The 18,632-nt window shown below is 39.3% G+C and overlaps 1 protein-coding gene across 1 annotated transcript; it reads left to right on the forward strand.

Annotated features, from left to right (window-relative positions):
* The first annotated feature begins 149 nt into the window (after positions 1-149).
* On the forward strand, positions 150-17,702 carry matcap2 (microtubule associated tyrosine carboxypeptidase 2). The gene is made up of 7 exons (XM_067425367.1): positions 150-447; positions 6,037-6,704; positions 11,866-12,009; positions 12,513-12,645; positions 16,655-16,960; positions 17,056-17,153; positions 17,268-17,702. The coding sequence occupies exons 1-7, from the start codon at positions 423-425 to the stop codon at positions 17,469-17,471; spliced, it is 1,578 nt and encodes a 525-aa protein (XP_067281468.1). The 5' UTR covers positions 150-422; the 3' UTR covers positions 17,472-17,702.
* The last annotated feature ends 930 nt before the right edge of the window (positions 17,703-18,632 follow it).

The following is an 18,632-nucleotide window of genomic DNA, read 5'->3' on the forward strand; positions in this document are numbered from 1 at the left end:
CGTCTAATGGAATGGAGGGATAGAGGGTTGTTGGAGTTGGTCACTGCATAGCACATGGGTGGTGTAAGCAGGTCTAGCTCCTCCTCGCTAGACATCCAACACCCCAGCTTCAAACGGAACTGACGTTGTTTGGGGGGGGGGGGAACATGTCGTTGACTGCGCACCATGGCAACGTTATTATGCGCTTGGCTTGCCTCAGTCAGTCCAGACCGAAGCAGCTGTGCTGTCACTGTCGGAGATTGCGCGCGCTCTGATCTTACAAGCGGAGATTTGCAAACCTCAGCATTATTACTCTGTGCTGGACGTATGCAAGATATTATCAGAGCATTACTGGATATTCGTCGTGTCGTTTGGGAGCTTATTTTAAATAAAAACATTGCTTTACGGGTGAAAAGTTGAAGCTTCACAGCGCGAGCGAGATAATGCTTGAATCAATTGAAGTTACAGGTACGTTAAGTATTCGCTATTTCGCTTATGTCACTGTTTTTTCAGTAGATTTCAAAGTGACCTACTGCTTTAGGGAACTGAAGTGCATTTTTAATTAAAATGTGATTACTTAGAATGAATTAACTACAGGAACTGATTTCATACACTAACTAAAATTACAGAGACACCAGTTAACTTACTTTTAAAATAATTGCAAAAAAAGGCTCGGAAAGGAAAACATAGTTATGAGAAAAGGGTGTTTATTAGTACTTTTCTTGTGTCTAAATCACTGACTTTCAAACATGTTTAATGTGTTCAAATGTGCGTTTCAATTTTCACGTCATTTATGCATGCTACATCAGCTAATGAAGCCTCACAGATCTAAACACACACTGGCATGTTTGCTTCTTGACTAGTTTGTCTCTCTGATGCTGAGGCGTTGGTGCTTCTACTTCAGTGCACCTGTCAGAGCTGTTCTCTGATGAGAAATGGGATCATTGTGCAGAGGCATGTGCCTGTGAGCCACAGAGTTGCCTGACATAACTAAAGGGATAGTTCACCCAAAAATTTTAATTACCCCATGATTTACTCACCCTCAAGCCATCCTAGCCATTCTGCTTTCAGACGAATAAGATCAGATATATTAAAAAATATCCTGGCTAGTCCAAGCTTTATGATGGTAGTAAATGGCACCCCGCAATTTGAAGCCTAAAAACGTGCATCCATCCATTATAAAAGTAATCCACGTGGCTCAAGGGGGTTATTAAAGGTGCCCTAAAATGATTTGAAACAATATTTTAAATTGTTCTGTGATATCTAAATAGAGGGTATGTGGCTTATTTAAGGTCAAAAATTGTCCAGATACGGTTTTACAGGTCCATTTACAACCCTAGATGTAACGCTCTGTTTTTGCCTTATTTGGAAAGGTCGTGAATATTAATGCAGAGTTCTGCTCTGATTGGCTGTTTCACTGCACTGCTCAATGACAGCGAACACATCTATACCATCCGTCATGACAATGATTTTACAATGATAGCTTCTTAACTTTGAATCACGAACTGAACTGGGTAGGGCGTAAATATGTTGTTTGTACAGTTTGACAGTAGAGTACTGATTTAAAAGTCGATTTATTTAGCCAAACAAAATAACGTAGAAGCCACTCAAAATAGTCAGTGTCATGTTTATTACTCACCCCGCTGCAAAATAATCATACTTTAGTTCTCAAAAATGTATATTTAAGCAACAAATTGACTAGAAGCCTTGTCAAATGACTATCGTTTCAACTTAGATGGTGATGGTGACGTTAGCTACAAGCATCGAGTGAGCGATCTGTAAGCAACTAAACAGTAGTAGTTAACGTAGTTAGCTTCTGAGTTATGTGTTAATGATGAAATACACTGGCAGGAAATACTATTAACCTTTGTCATTTGACAAACTATTATGTGTGCTACTTGGAGTTTCTAATACTAGCATCTTGCGTTAGATCTAGACAACACAGGGGATTTTATCGTTAATTTTGTCTTACTAAGAAACTTTCAATTTAATCAGAAATGGGTTCAAGACAGTCAAGAAGTGGATAAAATCACTACTTACTGTTTGTAGGAATATGGTTAGAATCGGCCCTTTCTTTTTCTCAGTTTTAGACGCTATGCGAATCCTGCTTGATATTGTCCCAGGTTAGAAAAACTGTCCATGGTGAAATGGGCCGAGCAAACTAACAACTTTGAACTAAATTGTTGTGGTATCTGATTGTAAATAAACATCAACCATGACTGTTGACATTTTTTATCTGTGGGAAGTCTATGAGAAGTCCTCACATCCCCTGCACAGCCTGGAACATGACATTTATTTCCATGATCTCCCGTTTTCACTATCCTCGCGTGTCACTTGTTTATCTGCTGAACTGATGATTCAGCTGCACAGTTCCACCTGAAAATGAACATGGGCTGACATGCAAATGTTAGGGGCGTACATATTAAGGATACCAAAGATTTAGTCACAGTTGGCGTTATGTTAAAAATAGTTTTTTCGTGATGTGTTTCACAAACAAGATTTACATATGAAGGAGGAGGCAATGGTGTTTGAGACTCACTGTATGTGATGTCCATGTACTGAACTCTTTTTATTTAACTATGGCAAGGTTCATTCAATTTTTAATTCTAGGGCACCTTTAAAGGCCCCCTGGAGCTGAGTGGTTTACTTTTATAATGGATGGATGCACTTTTTATCTATCCTCCTGAGATAGAGTAACAAACATTTAAAATATTTACATTGTCCTGCAGTACTTGTCATGCTGAATGGGTGTATGAAATCAACTCACCAGACAATGAAAGACCTGCTTACAACAAGCTTAATTTCACTATGTTCGGATCTCTTTCTCGTCTTTTGTTGAAGTCAACCCTAAGTGGATAAAGGAGATTTTATTTCCAGGGAAATGGGGACACAACACTGATCTGACAATGGTGAGACTGGTCTCAAATTCAAGAGTAGCTGTATTTCCTTTACTTGAAATTCCACCTGGTGCTCTCTGCTCTCCCCTCATAATATATTTTACAGTACAAGAAGCGGTGTTGCTGTGAATATAGTAACAACTGATATTGCTAGGCACAACCAAGATTCACAATATAGTATTTTTGTAGTACTCGAAAAAGTTCTCTATCAGCCCACACTACAGAAAGTCTTCCATCCTACTTACATCACCTTTGGTGGAACTGCTGGGACAGAATTGAAAACAGTTAATCACTTCAACTACTTGGGAATTATCATTTCCATGGATGCTGTGGTCAACACCAAATAGATTGACAATAGGCTGACAAAGGCCAACAGTGCAGTTTGGCAGACTGTGCAAAAGAGTCTGGAAAAATAAGCACCTGAAGAAGAGTACTGTCTCCAAATCCTCCTTAACATCCACTGGTTCGATTTGTTTACGAATACTGAAATCTATTAACCAGTTGGATTCTACAGCATCAAGGCCACACAGTTGTGCTGGGCAGGTCATATCTCCAGGATGGAGGACTGTTGCATACCCAAGTTCGTGCTGTACGGTGAACTTGCTACTGGTCATCATCATGACAAAGAAAAAACAATGAAGAGGTTTAATGACTCTTTGAAGAAATCCCTTGGTGTGTGTCAAATTGACCACCACCAGTGGTCTACACTGTGGAAAAAAAAGTTACAGCCTAAAACTGTTAAGTACAATCGACTTGGATGTTTAAGTTATTTCAACTTGAATTATGTTAAACTGCCTTTAAAAATGAGTTGCATCTTCTATTAAAAAAAGTTACAGCCTGAAATTTGTACAATCGACTTGGATGTTTAAAGGGTTAGTTCACCCAAAAATGAAAATTATTTCATTAATTACTCACCCTCATGTCGTTGGTCATCCGTAACACCTTTGTTCATCTTCGGAACACAAATGAAGATATTTTTGTTAAAGCAGCACTTGGCTACTTTTGCTCTCGGGGTCCCCCTACAGTTTGGAAAAAATAATGTCCTCAACTACTGTCGTAAGATCTGTCATCCTACAACAGGGGATGCCATCTCGCATGCATTTGTTGACATGACAACCCTGATAGCCCTGAACTAGTGATGCGCGGGTCGTCTCATAACCCGCGGACCCCGTATGTCTATTTAATGGTCGCGGGTGCGCGGCGGGTTGTAAAAATATATACAGTGGTGCGGGCCAAATAACTTCATAAAAGCGGACCCGCGGGTTGGTGCAGCACTAACAGTTCCCCTGAACACTGCAAGAGGAGTTCAGAGTTCTTCTGGCGTCGCGTGTGAAATGTCTTCATCCCAGGTAAGTAACGTTACAGTCCGTGGCATATGTTTCAGCATGTCATATGAATATAATTTCATGGGTTTTATTTTTTTCAAACGGCAAATAATCACGATGCTCACGTTTACAAGCCAGCGTCATTATAGTAGTCTATTGGTTACCGTTTTACAGAATCTATATACTTCAATTCAATGTTTGAGTGGTAGCTCACCGTAACAAGCATGACAGCATCGGTCGGGCACGCCTCCTTCAGCTCACGCCGACGAGCAAACGCTGGTCACATGTTGATCCTCGTCCTGCCTTTAATCCCATCACTTTTTCATTTCCTCTTATTGCTTATCTACTCTTATTGCTTATTGCTTATATCCTCATACTGTCTCTGCTGCTTCGGACATGACTATATTATCCGACGAACAAAGTTGGGCTCGCACGTCCGAATTTAAGGAAGTGTGGGTGTTGGTGGAAGTGACGTATATGCCGTAAAGCAGTCGAATTTTGTAGTTCTTTTTGTTCTCGGGTTACTACCCGAAACCCGAAGTTTAAAAGTACGATTAAAAACGATACAGACCCCATCAGGCTATGGCAGACGTGTCATTCAACCTATTGTAAGTCGATTTATCATCAAAAGAATCTTAAAAAATATATTATGAAGGTTGAAAATTTACCTAGTGCTGCTTTAAAAGCTGATGGCTGAGAAAGGCTTCAAAAAGGCCTCCATTGGCATTCAGTATATTTCCACTGACCCATTCACAAGATCCATAAAAGGCACTAAAGACCACATTACAAAGTCCATCTCACTACAGTGGCTCTACAATAATTTTACAATGTGACGAAAATAGTTATTGTGCGCACTCTCTTCCAAGATATGAAATTTATAAATTGCAATCGATCTTGAAATTGTGCGCAGCTGACATTTTTTTTTTTAGATCTCCACCTTGTAAATGCTGCCTAATTAATGCAATTAACATATAAAAGAGCACCAGTCTGTGTCCTAATCCTTTACTTGAGAATGGCAAACAGCAAGAATTGATTTTTTTTTTTTTAAATACCTGCAGTTTCACAAGGAAAAATGTGTACTTCTAAACACTTTTTGTTACATCAAAGACCATTTCTATAAATTTGAATGTTTGCATGGAGTTTAAATTTGTGCGTACACACATTACATAAATAAAGCCCCAGCTTTTCATGGTCTTGGTCTTGTCACTGACACTGGAGCATTTGGACTTCGTATGTGACCCTCTTGTGGACTCTTTTGTTCTCAGACTTGACTCGGATGCAATCCTCTTCTGGTCTCAGATGTGACCCTCTTTTGGTTACATTCTTGACTCGAACAAGGCCTTTTTTTTGTCTTGGTCCTAACTTGGACAATACAATTTGTGTCTCGAACTTGACAGACATGACCCTCTTGTGGTCTCAACCGTGACTCGGACGTGTCCCTCTTCTGACCTGGGACTTGACTCAGATGCCACCCTATTTTGGTCTCGGCCTTCATTTGGATACAGCCCCTATCTGGTCTCTGTCTTGACTTGGATGTGACCCTCTTGTGGTCTCGCTCTTGACTCTGATTTACTCAAGTCTCTGTCTGGATTTGAATGAGCTGGTCTTAACTACAAAACTGAAATATACTGTAGATATATTGTAAATATATTGTAAATATAATATACAACTCCTTGAGTTGTATATGCATATCGTTTTTTATATGGTTTCTAGAAATTAAAAATATCATGATGCACAAATATTTATTTCTTCAAGCCTGTTAACATATTGTCAATGTGCCAATAGAGAATTGAGTAGACTATTCTAGTATTCCATCTTGTGATATTTCCTTCCAGAACTGCTCCATTGGCCAGGACTGGAAACATCTAAGAGTTGCGTGCTGAGCCCCATGGAGAAGCCTGTGAGCCCCAGTCAGCTGCGTCTGGAGTGCTTATCCTCTGGCGTTCTAAAGGATCTGTTTAACACGACCACCGGCAGTTACAACACACTGCTGCAGAAAGAGTCAGATGCTCAGGAGAGCCCTAATAGCACCTCCTACAAGTTCCCCAAAAGAGTCTCCACGGCAACCCATCGCGACAGATCCCTGCCTACCCTTGCACCTCTCACAATGAGTGGGCTGGCTTTTGGTTGCAGAGACAGCAGGCACGCACAATCTGTGTTCTCCTGTTTCTCAACCAACAGTTCCAAGCAAATGAACAGCGTCACAGTGCTGGGAAGTGCCATCCGTCTGTCCCCCTGCCCCATCCCCAGACCCAAAAACAGCTGCCTGGCCGGCACGAAACTCCCGCAGCTTTCCAGAGTGCTCCCTACTGCACGCGATGGAGAGAACTCAATCAAGAGGCTGTGCATCCTCACTGCCATTAAGCCATCCAACGTGGAAAAGGAGAGGGCCAGGTTTTTCAAATCAGACTTTAAATACAACCCTCAGTTTGAGTACAGCAATCGTCTGCCTCCACAAGTACTAGCAAGGCACAGCAATGCTTCAGACCGCTTCCTCACACAGGTAAGTGCCCATATGCTCATAAATATCATATTAAGAAACTTTTCATATTTAAAAAAGACACTTTTGTTTATTGTAATCTGTGGTATTCATCATAATCAAGTCACAAGATTTCCCCATGCAAATTCTGCATTTCGGGTTCAAGTCGGTCACACAAATTTGACACGTTAACCAACAGAAAGCTGCTTGGCATAAAAGGGCTTCTGTGTAAGTGTGCTTAATGCTACACTACACAATGGACCTTTTTATCCACAAAATTGGTGAGATCTCACTAATTCGACCGCTCTTTCATATACTCGTGTGCAAACAAATGCTTGCCAATGCCTCAAGGGGTCAACTTCAAATTTTTTCCTTCTGTGTTGACCAGCAATATAATTATAATAATAATATAATATAATAATAATTCAGATCATACTAGTGTCGCATTATGTTTGCATTTTGAAACATGTCGGTAAATTAGCAGTAGCAGTATTAACATTAAGTGACATGGCATCTGACGCACAGGAGCCAATGGCACATGTCGCGACACACGCAGATGCACTTCCGGTTCTCATATAGTGACATGTGTCACTGACACTGTCACGAAACGCTGACACTGGCAGTGACACTCACTGGCAGATGAGCAACTATATTCACGTAATTGTGGCACAAAAGCCAAAATATCCTATTTTCGTGACTTTTTTCCCCTCTTAAATAAATGTTAATCTAACTTGTTAAATTTAGTAATATGTGTTAGTTTGTGACAAGCAGTATCTGAGTGGCATGTGCCACTGAATGATTTATGCAATGCCAATATTGGTGCCAATGTTGTTGATCACGCAAACTGCACGTCCTAGAAAACACGTACAAACCATCATAAGTCACTATTAACAGTCACATCCGTTACTGTAGTAAAGCTTTAATTTTGCATCATGCTGCACGCTCTCCTCTAGGTGTCAGTATAGCCAGCGCAAAGATACACCATAACTTAAGACAGTTGAGGAACATCAACGGGTGGTGTATTTGACATTTTGTTTGCAAGTTTGACGGTAGCAAAAACAGTATCTGATAGTATCAGAGTCTGATATGTTAAGGCAAATTTGTAAATACTTTATCAAATTTATTTTTTGCATACATGGCTTTAATATTTCACAACTAATTATATTGGCATTGCATAAATCATTCAGTGGCACATGCCACTCAGATATTGCTTGTCACAACCTAACACATATTACTAAATTTAACAAGTTAGATTAACATTTATTTAAGAGGGGAAAAAAGTCACGAAAATAGGATATTTATTTTGGCTTTTGTGCCACAATTATGTGAGTATAGTTGTTCAGCTCATCTGCCAGTGAGTGTCACATACAGCGACATGTTCCGCGACTCAGTGTCACTGCCAGTGTCAGCGTTTCGTGACAGTGTCAGTGACACATGTCACTATCCACTGACATATGCCAATGAGAACCGGAAGTGCCACTGCGTGTGTCGCGACATGTGCCATTGGCTCCTGTGCGTCAGATGCCATGTCACTTAATGTTAACACCGTCTCTCTAAATTAGCTTACATGCTAATTGAGATGCAACCTACAAGTACGGCTACTATGTCAAATGGTTTTATTGTTATTTATTGCTCACTTTGCTATAAAAGTTTAGTTCACCAAAAACAATTCTGGCATTAATTCCTCACCCTCATGACGTTTCAAACCAGCAAGACCTTCGTTCATCTTCTAAACTCAGATGAAGATATTTTTGATGAAATCCGAGAGCTTTCTGCCCCCCCCCATAGACAGCACATTATTACCACTATCAAGGCCTAGAAAGGTAGGAAAGACATCATTTAAATTGTCCATGTGACTACAGTGGTTCAAACTTAATCTTATGAAGTGAGAAGAAATTGTTGAATAAAGTTGTTATTTTTGTTTACAAAAAAGTATTCTCGTCGCTTCATAACATTTAAGGTTTAACAACTGGACTATTTTAACAGCACTGAAGTCATTCCTAAAAGGGAAGATGTGTTCGGAGTTTTGCCGACCGGATACGGCGAATGTTTAATCTATCAACAAGCTCCGCTTCACCTTCGTTACTCTGGTTGGTGTAGCGCTATCCTATCGCGTGTAGAGGGAGTTTGAAAGACAACCGTTTATCCCGCCCCTCAGATTGAGCCCTGTCGATGGTGAGTTTGCTACCTTTCTGGGCCTTGAAAGTTGTAATTACGTTGCAGTCTACCGGGGGTCAGAAAGTTTTTGGATTTCTTAATATCTTCATTTTTAGGTGAACTAACACTTAAAGAAGTGTTTGGGAGAGAATTAGCAGATGTACATAAGGACTCTGCCATGTTTGTCTGAGATCTCTGAGCTGACCTCGCCTGAACTTGGTTAAAGTGCTGTAGTGTGCCAAGCCACAGCAAATCTGCCATCAAGGTCTTTATTTCATTCTCTCCCACGATCTGCCGCATTTAGCACTTGCATTCATTTCCCCTCATCCTTTTATGCTGATATATTCTGTAAAGCTTTGTGCTAGTTACTCTCATTCACATCACATCCTTTAAAATCACAGTCCTATAAATGATATTACTCCTGGAAAAAAACGTTTTGACTCTTTAGTTCTGTATTATAAACATGGCTTAAATAAGAAACAGGTGCATTACCTTTATAGCTCCGTCTGAGGCTGAGATCCAGCAGCTCAAATGCAATGTGCTTCCTTTGTATTTTTGCCAACAACAAGCAGACTATTAAACTGCTTTGAAGGATAAAGACTTAATTAATTCAATTTAATTCAGTTTTCCTGCCTATGTTTCCTGCTAGCTATTAACACACCCAACGCAACACTGGGAGCGGAGGTTAGATAATGTTTAAAGGGGGGTAACACAGTTTCAGCCAATCTCATGTTAATCTCGAGTACCTACAGAGTAGCATTGCCTCCTTCATATCTCAATCACACTTACGTGTCGATTGCCAACTAACAAAAAAAAGTAGTAGCAATGGCTCAGAGCTTTGTGTTTTATAGCGGAGGATGAATTAGTCATTTAAGACCATTACATCGACTGTCTCAGAGTGCTGAGCTCACTGTGGATCACCCGTGGGCATATCCTGACGAAAATCAGTTCTCATAAATCTCCACACAGCACCATAGCCCTAGCTGTGGCCTAGTTATTTACTGAGGTCTATACATTTATGACATAACAATTGAGCATTATATTGAGGCATTGTTCTGCAAGCATGTCTTATTTCACTTACGCAGCAAGTGTTTCAATCCAAAGCACAACCAACTGAGTCCCAAATGTCAGTCCCACTATAATTCTAAAAGCTAAAAAGGGAATTCTAAAAAGGAACCTGATTTACTTAACCTCACTTATCACTTAGGCTAAAAGGTACATACAATGCTTACTGGAAAATGTATATTATTGCCATTTTTTTTTGACTGTTAAAATTCCAACACAATATTCAAAAGCCCCCAACCCCCCCACCCCCCATATACACTGTAACATTTCAAGATATTTCCGGTACTTCTGCACAAATTTGACCAGTTCTTTCATGATGTATCGAATTATTTATTTAATATATTAATATAATAACAATTAATATAATATATTAAATTAATAATATTAAATTAACAACAAATTATTTCTTTGATTCCAGAATGTATGTTCTGTAGCCCAGAGCTGTATGTTTTTCATTGAAAATAACAAGTTATTGTAGGTAAATAAATAAATATTATTTCAGTTTACATCTTGATGTTATCTATTTATTTTAAATTTAGATTAGTCCTTTACTTTTTCTTGTGTTCTTTGATTATCCTTAATGACAAAGAGCAGCAAATGTATTATGCTGCTGTCACTTTGAAACCTGCCACACATGATGCAGATGTGATGTGCATCCTATTCTTATACCAGCTCTTTACGTTCATATAAGACTTAATTTAACTGCTTGCGAGGATACAACAACAAATGTTTTGCGTTTTAGTACGTTCAAGCGCTGTCTGTAGTGGCTTTCTTTGTGCAAAAGTCGTGTGTCACTCAAACAGAAGATTAACAGACACATGCTTAGCCTGACAAGCCAGACCCACATCAAGATGTTTGGTCTGAAAAACACATAATTGACAGGGCTCAATCCGAGGGGCGGGATCAACGGTTGTCTTTCAAACTCCCTCTGCACGGCGTGTACGCAAAAGGATAGCGCTACAACCAACCAGAGCAATGAAGGTGAAGCAGAGCTAGTTGAAAGATTAAACTTCTGCCGTATCCGGTCGGCTAAACTCTGAACACATCTTCCCTTCTTAAGAATGACTTCAGTGCCGTTCTTTGTTTTTTTCTCAGAGAAAAGCTTAACTCCAAGTCTTCCAGAGTCACGGCCAAAGCTGATTCAAAACACCGCCGTTCGCCAGCTTCTGTGTTTACTAGGAGCACGCAAGTGCAACTCGGCGGTCATTATGTTAAGCCCCGCCCATCGACTCTATACACAATGTGATTGGCCCGACCAGGGTTTGGCTTTTACAGCTCAGAAGTGTATTGAGAGTTTCTAGACGACACTTGCAGCAGATTAGATTTGCTGCCGCTAGGGTGCGTCTAGATTTCTAGGCTAACACACGCCAGTACACCACTGCATACTCTTTGGTGTCTAAAAGCGCTTAAATGATTTAAAAGCATGATCATATATTGTAACATTAGCCAAAGGATGACTGGAAGAAACGGACGCTTTATTAATTGTGTTAAATATCTTTACTGCGTTAAACTGAAAAAATGATTCGCATGCATTAACATTAATTTTGACTACACTAATTTAGATTAAAATTAATTAATTAAATACTTTAAAGGCATCTTGTGGCACCTTGTAAGTTTGCTAAGGTCCCCTAGTTGGCCCCATTTCCCTGCGACCTTTCTGAAGGCAATATTTTAGTAATTAGAGGCAACGTTATATGTAATATAAATTAAATATAATAGAGCTTAAACAAGGTTTTTTTCCAAGTATTTTTTCAAAATAATTTGGAAAGTAAATAATTTACAGTAGAATCACTTCTCAAAATGACAAGGGGATACCCGTTTTGTAACAGAATAACCTCTGGCATAGACATGGAACCATTTAAACCATTGAAGAGGCCTTGCTTTTGCTGAATTTATCTTTGTTCTAAAATGTTATATAAGTTCTCTCCTATTGCCCATCACTGAGTGCTTGCTGATGTCTCAGGCTGTGAGGATCATGGAGTTGGCCCTACAGAATTACGGTTCCTATGAGAAGTTTGAGCAGGCTACAGGGGGAAACCTCCTCACCAAGAGCCGCATCTGGTACCACGTCAAAAAATACATGGAGAAGGAAGGATGCCTAGGAGAGGTGAGAGAGTGAGATAAATAGAATGAAACATTTAGATTCAGAATTTGTTAACTGCACTTTTTTACTTTAATAATTTTTTGAAAAATAATTATATAAATAATAAAAATTACATTTATTTGGAGTTCTTTTTTATTGCACATTAAGCCTAAAATGTGTTTAATATCAGTATTAATAAGGATGGTATGATCTCTATAATACCAGTCTTTTAATGCAAGATATTTAAAGTGTACCTAAAGTAAACTTGCAATAGTTTCACTTTAGCACAATCAAATATACTTGTATACTTATAAGTATATCTTAAGTTGGACCTCAGCACTATTTCTGGATAAAAAAAAGTACATTTAATACAAAATTAGTCCAATTTAGCAGACTTTAGGTATATCAATTTATATCAGTTTTCCCAGGACATGCCCTGTTTTCAAGTCCTGTCCTCATCACCCTAATATAACAATTTTCTATTCATAAATTCTATTCTATTCAGAAATGTCTCTCTCTCTGTGTAGATTGTGGTTCATCTTAGTGATGACCTCCTGTCCAGAGCGTCTATGACTGTGGTGAACAGCAGACCTACACTCACCATCAACATCTCTACTGCTAGAGAACAGTGGCTGGAGGGGATGCTGAGGCATGAAATCGGTGTGTGTTTGTCTGTATGAGCATTTGATAGTAAGCTGAGGCTCATATTAAATAACTATATATAATAGTGGCACCCATTCAACACTTTCATGATCCATCGGCTACACTTACTTGTGTTCTGTACTTTGGATCGTGTCACGGTCACCCCATGAAAATCAGCCATCCGTGTCGGCAACAGCTTGTGTTCCTGCTGTCAGGGACTATTACACCCAGAGCGTATCAGAGCTCAGTGTCAGGACCACAGTAATTACACTCCCACGCTGTGTGTTCTCTTTCTCCTTCACTTTCTCTGCACAGAATTCAGGGGTTGGCTGCTGGAAACATGGCCTAGGGGTTAGCACTGTTTGTAATGTTTTTGTAAAGAAATTTTCAATTAGCCACAAGAGAGTCCCACAAGAAAGAACGTGTGCTTAATTGTATTGAATGTGCACTTGCAGTGTACCTAAAATCTTAAAAGTACGCCTTAAAAAACTGTACTTGTAGATAATATAATATTGTTAAAGGTCCTGTTCTTCGCAATCCCATCTTTCAAACTTTAGTCAGTGTGTATTGTTACTTTTAGAGCATAAATAATACCTGTAAAATTATAAAGCTCAAAGTTCAATGCCAAGCGAGATATTTTATTTAACAGAAGTTCCCTTTCAAAGCCTACAGCGAACGGCCGGTTTGGACTACAGCAGGAAGTGCAGGGATGTAATGACGTCACTAGAACCGTTTGACTAACCCTCCGCCCACAAGAACACACAAAAAAGGGGGCGTGGTCTTGTTGCTCTCCCACGTGGAGAAGAGCGCGCATTCATCGCTTGCATCTCCCCGTTATGGTAAGAGGCGGGACCTTTCCGGGCAAAGTGCGCTAAGCTGCTGTCCAATCACAACACGGGAAGCGCTGGGAAGCGCACACGTAACGAATCAGAACTCGTTACGTGTTTCTGAAGGAGGGACTTCATAGAACAAGGAAATCATCAGGCCGACAGAGAAAACAGTGCTGTACAGATAAGTAAATTGTGTGAAAAATACTGTTTTTTACACGCGAAACATGAACTCATGTTATATTGCACACTGTAAACATAATCAAAGATTCGAAAACATGCGAAGAACAAGACCTTTAAAATAAAAGAATGCTTAAAGGGATAGTTCACCCAAAAATCATTTACTCAACCTTAAAGGGGTTCTATTATGCCCTTTTACAAAGTCTTGGTTTTGTTTTTTGAGTGTGCTAGAATATGTTTTCATGCTTGATAGTTCAAACAACACATTCTTTTTCTCATTTTACATTAGTACAGCACCTCTCTCCTCAGTCTCGCTCGAACACAAGTATAGGTCTCTGCGGGATAGTAATAAGAGTTACTATGAGTGGACGAGGCCATAAAAAGAGGGGCATTTTCTACTGCATTACCTAATTTGTCCACACCACAGTGTGAGTAGGGTTTAGGGGTTGGGGCAGGTGAAGGTGATCACATTCATTGCATGATTTGATCAGTTTGACAACACCCACAAATTTAGAACCACTCTTTTGTTCCGCAGAGACCCCATACTCCTCGAACACGGCGGTTTCGATGAAGCCTTTCCTTCGGAAATATGAAATGTTCTGTGATTGGTTGGATGACCCAGTGTGTTGTGAATGAATGCGCTTAACGTGTGTTCAGGAAATGGCCCGCCCCTCCATAACTCTAGTGTAAAGAATGAGGATGGCATCAATTTCAAACCAATTCAAGTCTGATGCAGACCCTGACAATGTTAACGAACAAGAGGATCATGCAGAACTGATTCCATGCACAGACTTTGCGAAGACAGATTTTACAGGATGTTTCAGAGTGGTATGTTTAATTCAAATTTTCTTATATATTATACATACAATGTTATCCGCCATTTAATCATGATATTTGTCGGAAAACTAAAGTAATACAAACAATGATCGATCACAAAACCATAGTTCATTATCCTAAGGAGCGGTGAGCCGCCTTACAAAATCGAGAGCTTGCAAAATCTACAGTAAACACTACATCAAAAATGTAATGTTAGTTAGCAGGCGAGCAGAGGCAAAGCTTTGCCCTTTGTTTACAACTGTTAATAGAAATATAATAAGACATACTTACAAGTTGTGATCCACAAACAACAGATTGTCATGACAAAGTGGGAACTGCTCCTTCCATTTCAGGAGAAGCTTTTGTGCATAGCCTGCATTATACTCCCTGGAAGCTGTTCTCTGTCAAATATGCAACACACAGATAAACGTTGGGGTCATAATGTTCAGGTACAGTCTTAAGTTTGTCAGCCTTAGGAAGGTTAAACAAAAGAGTTTTGGAAATGTGGGGGGAAAAAACAGTGACAGCACTGTCTTCTCTAAACCCTTTTTCAGTATTCTGTGGGTGGAGATTATTTAAATGAGTAACATTGTGACTTCATAAGATCGGGATAAATCGCATTGTAGTCCAAACAAGCCGTTCGTTGTAGTTTTTGGAAAGTGGATTCTGTTAAATTATATCTCCCTTTGGAGTGGACTTCGAGCTTTGTAACCTTGCAGATCTTTTTTTATGCTCAAACAGCAACATTACATGCTAAAGTTGAAAAGGTGGAAAAGCATAATAGGACCTATTTAGGATATAGTAATTATAATAATAATAACATAATAATAACTTTAAACAAAGATAATTTGAAGAATATATAGGTAAACAAACAGTTTATGGACCTTATTGACTTGCATATTATGAAGAGGAAAAAATACTAGTCAATATCAAAATGTAGTTTTAAGATTTGAAGTACACAAGTGCACATTTAAAAGTGTCATGAACTTGCTTTTTTAAAAAATTTTATACTGTTGTCTGAGATTAACTAATGATGTGTTCGTGTGGTTTTTACATTCAAAAACATAACTAATAAGTAATAGGCTATTTTCTACACTGGTTTTGATGCTCTCTCCAAAACACTGGGTTTTGGTGGGCGTGACGCACCACGGCTAGGATTGGATAAGATTTGCATATTTAATGAGCTTCAGCTCCCCTGTCAGTTCACATGAGGGAGAGGAGAGATTGAGGGAGAAGTGGCAACCGGAATGATTTTCTCGACCACAGGGCTCGTAAACGTCTTTATCAAACAAACACAATGATTTTTCACGTGTGTGCGTGCCGCCCTTCAAATGTCAATTTGAGAGAGACAACAGCACAGATCAAGAACGGAATATTATGAGATTTATCGGCCTGCCGGGCCATGCGAGCCCTGGCCCATACGTGTCTGAGTCCAGCGTGCTAAAGGTATGCTCTGTTAGACACATACACATAAGCAAAACGATCTATAACAATGCAATACTATTACATATAAAAACACGTTTTACTCACATAAGTGTGTTGCACCATTCCTGTCGGATCCAAATCCAGCATCGACCGGAGAGTTGTTTACAAATGATTCCGCAGTGAACTGAAGTGAACATGTCTTCCTCACGTGAGCTGTAACTTCATTAAAAATAAAGTTCAACCACACATTCCTAATATTAGGATCCGAAGGAAGCTTATGCAGCGACTGTATTCTACCACAACCAGGAATAGCGCAATATCTTAATCTTCCTCGGCATGTTTATTGTTGTTGACCAGCTAGTACCAGCCCTCACTGAGTCGGTGGGCGAGGCTACTGGATAAGACGCGCTGTAGAGGTGGTGTTTCGTCGCGCAATGACGTCAGTATGAAGCACAAGAGCAGTTTCTGGGCCTGGTGTCTATAAAAGCTTTTCTTTGACTAACAAGGAAGTGTTCAGCTCTGAAACTTAGAGGATATTCTTATATTACCTTGACCTTTTATATATCAAAAGCTCAAGGGCAAGTTGATTTCTCAATTCATCATCCCTTTAAAACAATTGAGCACACTTATTTTTCACATGGCTAGAGAGTAATGAGCTTAATCTAGGATCTTGCTAACTATTAATTATTAATAGTTATTTTCATTTTATCTTTAATTTTGATAAAGGTACAGATTGTTCTGATTTGATTGGTAAAGTAAACCTCTCATCTTTTGCTCAGGTACACACTACTTCCGCGGCATCAATAACAGTCACCAGCCGTGGAGCAACGGCGGGGGCAGAAAGAAACATGGCCTGCGTCCCATCAACCCCACTGAGGAGGGTCTGGCGAGTATCCACAGCGTGCTCTTCCGCAAGGACCCCACCCTGTGGCGCGCCGCCCTGCTCTACTACACCGTCTATCAGGCAAGCCGCATGTCCTTCTCACAGCTGTTTCACAACCTGGGCCGATTCGTCCACGACCCCAATACACGATGGGACTACTGTGTTCGAGCCAAACGAGGACAGACGGACACAGCACTTCCAGGTACAGCATCCTGATTCTCAGAAATATGGACATAATGACGTCTCACAGAAATTTGTGTTTATACATGTAAATAATAAAATATGTTCGCTATGAAGGTTGTTTCAGTAAGGACCAGGTTTATCTAGATGGCATCCTGAAGATCCTTAGACACAGAGACAAGATTGACTTCCAGCTTCTCATGGCTCTGGGAAAGGTTAGTTTGGAGTCAACATTCAAAACTAACCTTAAATGATTCAGATGAATGAAGTGTTACGCCCAAAAAACACTCAGAATGCAAAATTGACGGACTTTGCGTGTGGTTGTGCAGGTGTCCTACGAGGATGTGGAGCGTCTGAAGGGTCTGGCTATGATGGAGCATGTGCGGATCCCTCACTTCCTCCAGGACCAAGCGCGCTACACAGAGCAGCTTCATAAAATCATGGAGGTCAACCAGTTAACCGACGAGGAGCTGCGCACGCTTATTCCCGAACATGTGACTGTTGACCTCCAGCATGGGCGGCTGTGTTCTTAGATAGGAAAGAGCTGTTGTGCTAATGGGTGAATCTCACAAAACTTGTCCAGGTCATATTTCAGTCAAAGACAAAATTAAAAATAAATGTATTTTTAAATGTTGTTTTGAAAATTAAGGCCCTTTCCGATCTCCAATTCTTGTAATTCTCATACCTCAATTGGTGTACAAAACTCTCATTCTAAATACTGTAATGTGAAGATTAAATATATTAAAGTAAAATGCTATCTCTATATATATATATATATATATATATATATATATATATATATATATATATATATATATATATATATATATATATAAATTACACATTTCTTTTTTTTCTTTTTTTTAAATGTTGATCATTTTATTTTATGGTGAAATGTGACCCTGAGATGTTTTCATGAGTTTCACAATGAGGAGGATTAGAAAATAAAGTGATCCGTCTATATAAGGCCTATGGAGCTTTATTTGCTGTTCTTTGCTAAAATGTTAACTTTTTTTTAGCATTAAGACCCTTCTGAAGGTTCTCAGGACGTGTGTGTGTGTTCTCATTTAATAGGATATTAAAAAAGAGAGGCCAAATTATATCAGTTAAAAATTGCCAAATATGTTTAGATGTACTACAAGTTCCTAAATCTGTTTATTTCCTGATTTAAAATGTTAGTTATAAATCACTTGTGTGATATACTGTTAAATACATGCCATCACAAAGATGTAAACATTTGAGTCGTTAACAATATAATCAAATGTCAAACAGTTTATGGGTGCCAAGATATTAACTTTTGTACAAAAGTGTCCTTTGTGGAAGTAGACAGCCCTACTGTAAGTGTCCTAAATGTCACACTACATATACAGTATATGAATAGCACATTTGCTCTACCTTGACTTTTTTGTTGACCTTTGACCTTGCTCTGTTCCTAACATTTCTCAGTAGATCAAAAAGCACTGTAACAGTTGCCTATAAAACGTGTTAAGGCCAATGACAACTTCCTCTCACTATGATCTTACTATATTTAAATGAATAAAATAAATGTGCTCCTTGCATTCAGAACGCCTTGCTCATTTATTAACTCTCGCGTAAAGAGTGTTTTGTTCGGTTAAACGTTTAATGTGACATCATACCCAGAGGTGGACAAAGTACACAACTCTATTACTTGAGTAAAAGTAAAAGTACTACGG

This window comes from Pseudorasbora parva, chromosome 19 (genome assembly GCF_024679245.1).
Source record: "Pseudorasbora parva isolate DD20220531a chromosome 19, ASM2467924v1, whole genome shotgun sequence".
Classification (NCBI taxonomy): Eukaryota; Metazoa; Chordata; class Actinopteri; order Cypriniformes; family Gobionidae; genus Pseudorasbora; species Pseudorasbora parva.

Excerpts from the sequence above, each read along its gene's own strand:
- matcap2 (XM_067425367.1), top strand. The coding sequence starts at position 423 with ATGCTTGAATCAATTGAAGTTACAG. Across the intron at positions 6,705-11,865 it reads CAGACCGCTTCCTCACACAG|GCTGTGAGGATCATGGAGTT; the intron begins GTAAGTGCCCAT and ends CTGATGTCTCAG. Across the intron at positions 17,154-17,267 it reads TTCTCATGGCTCTGGGAAAG|GTGTCCTACGAGGATGTGGA; the intron begins GTTAGTTTGGAG and ends GTGGTTGTGCAG.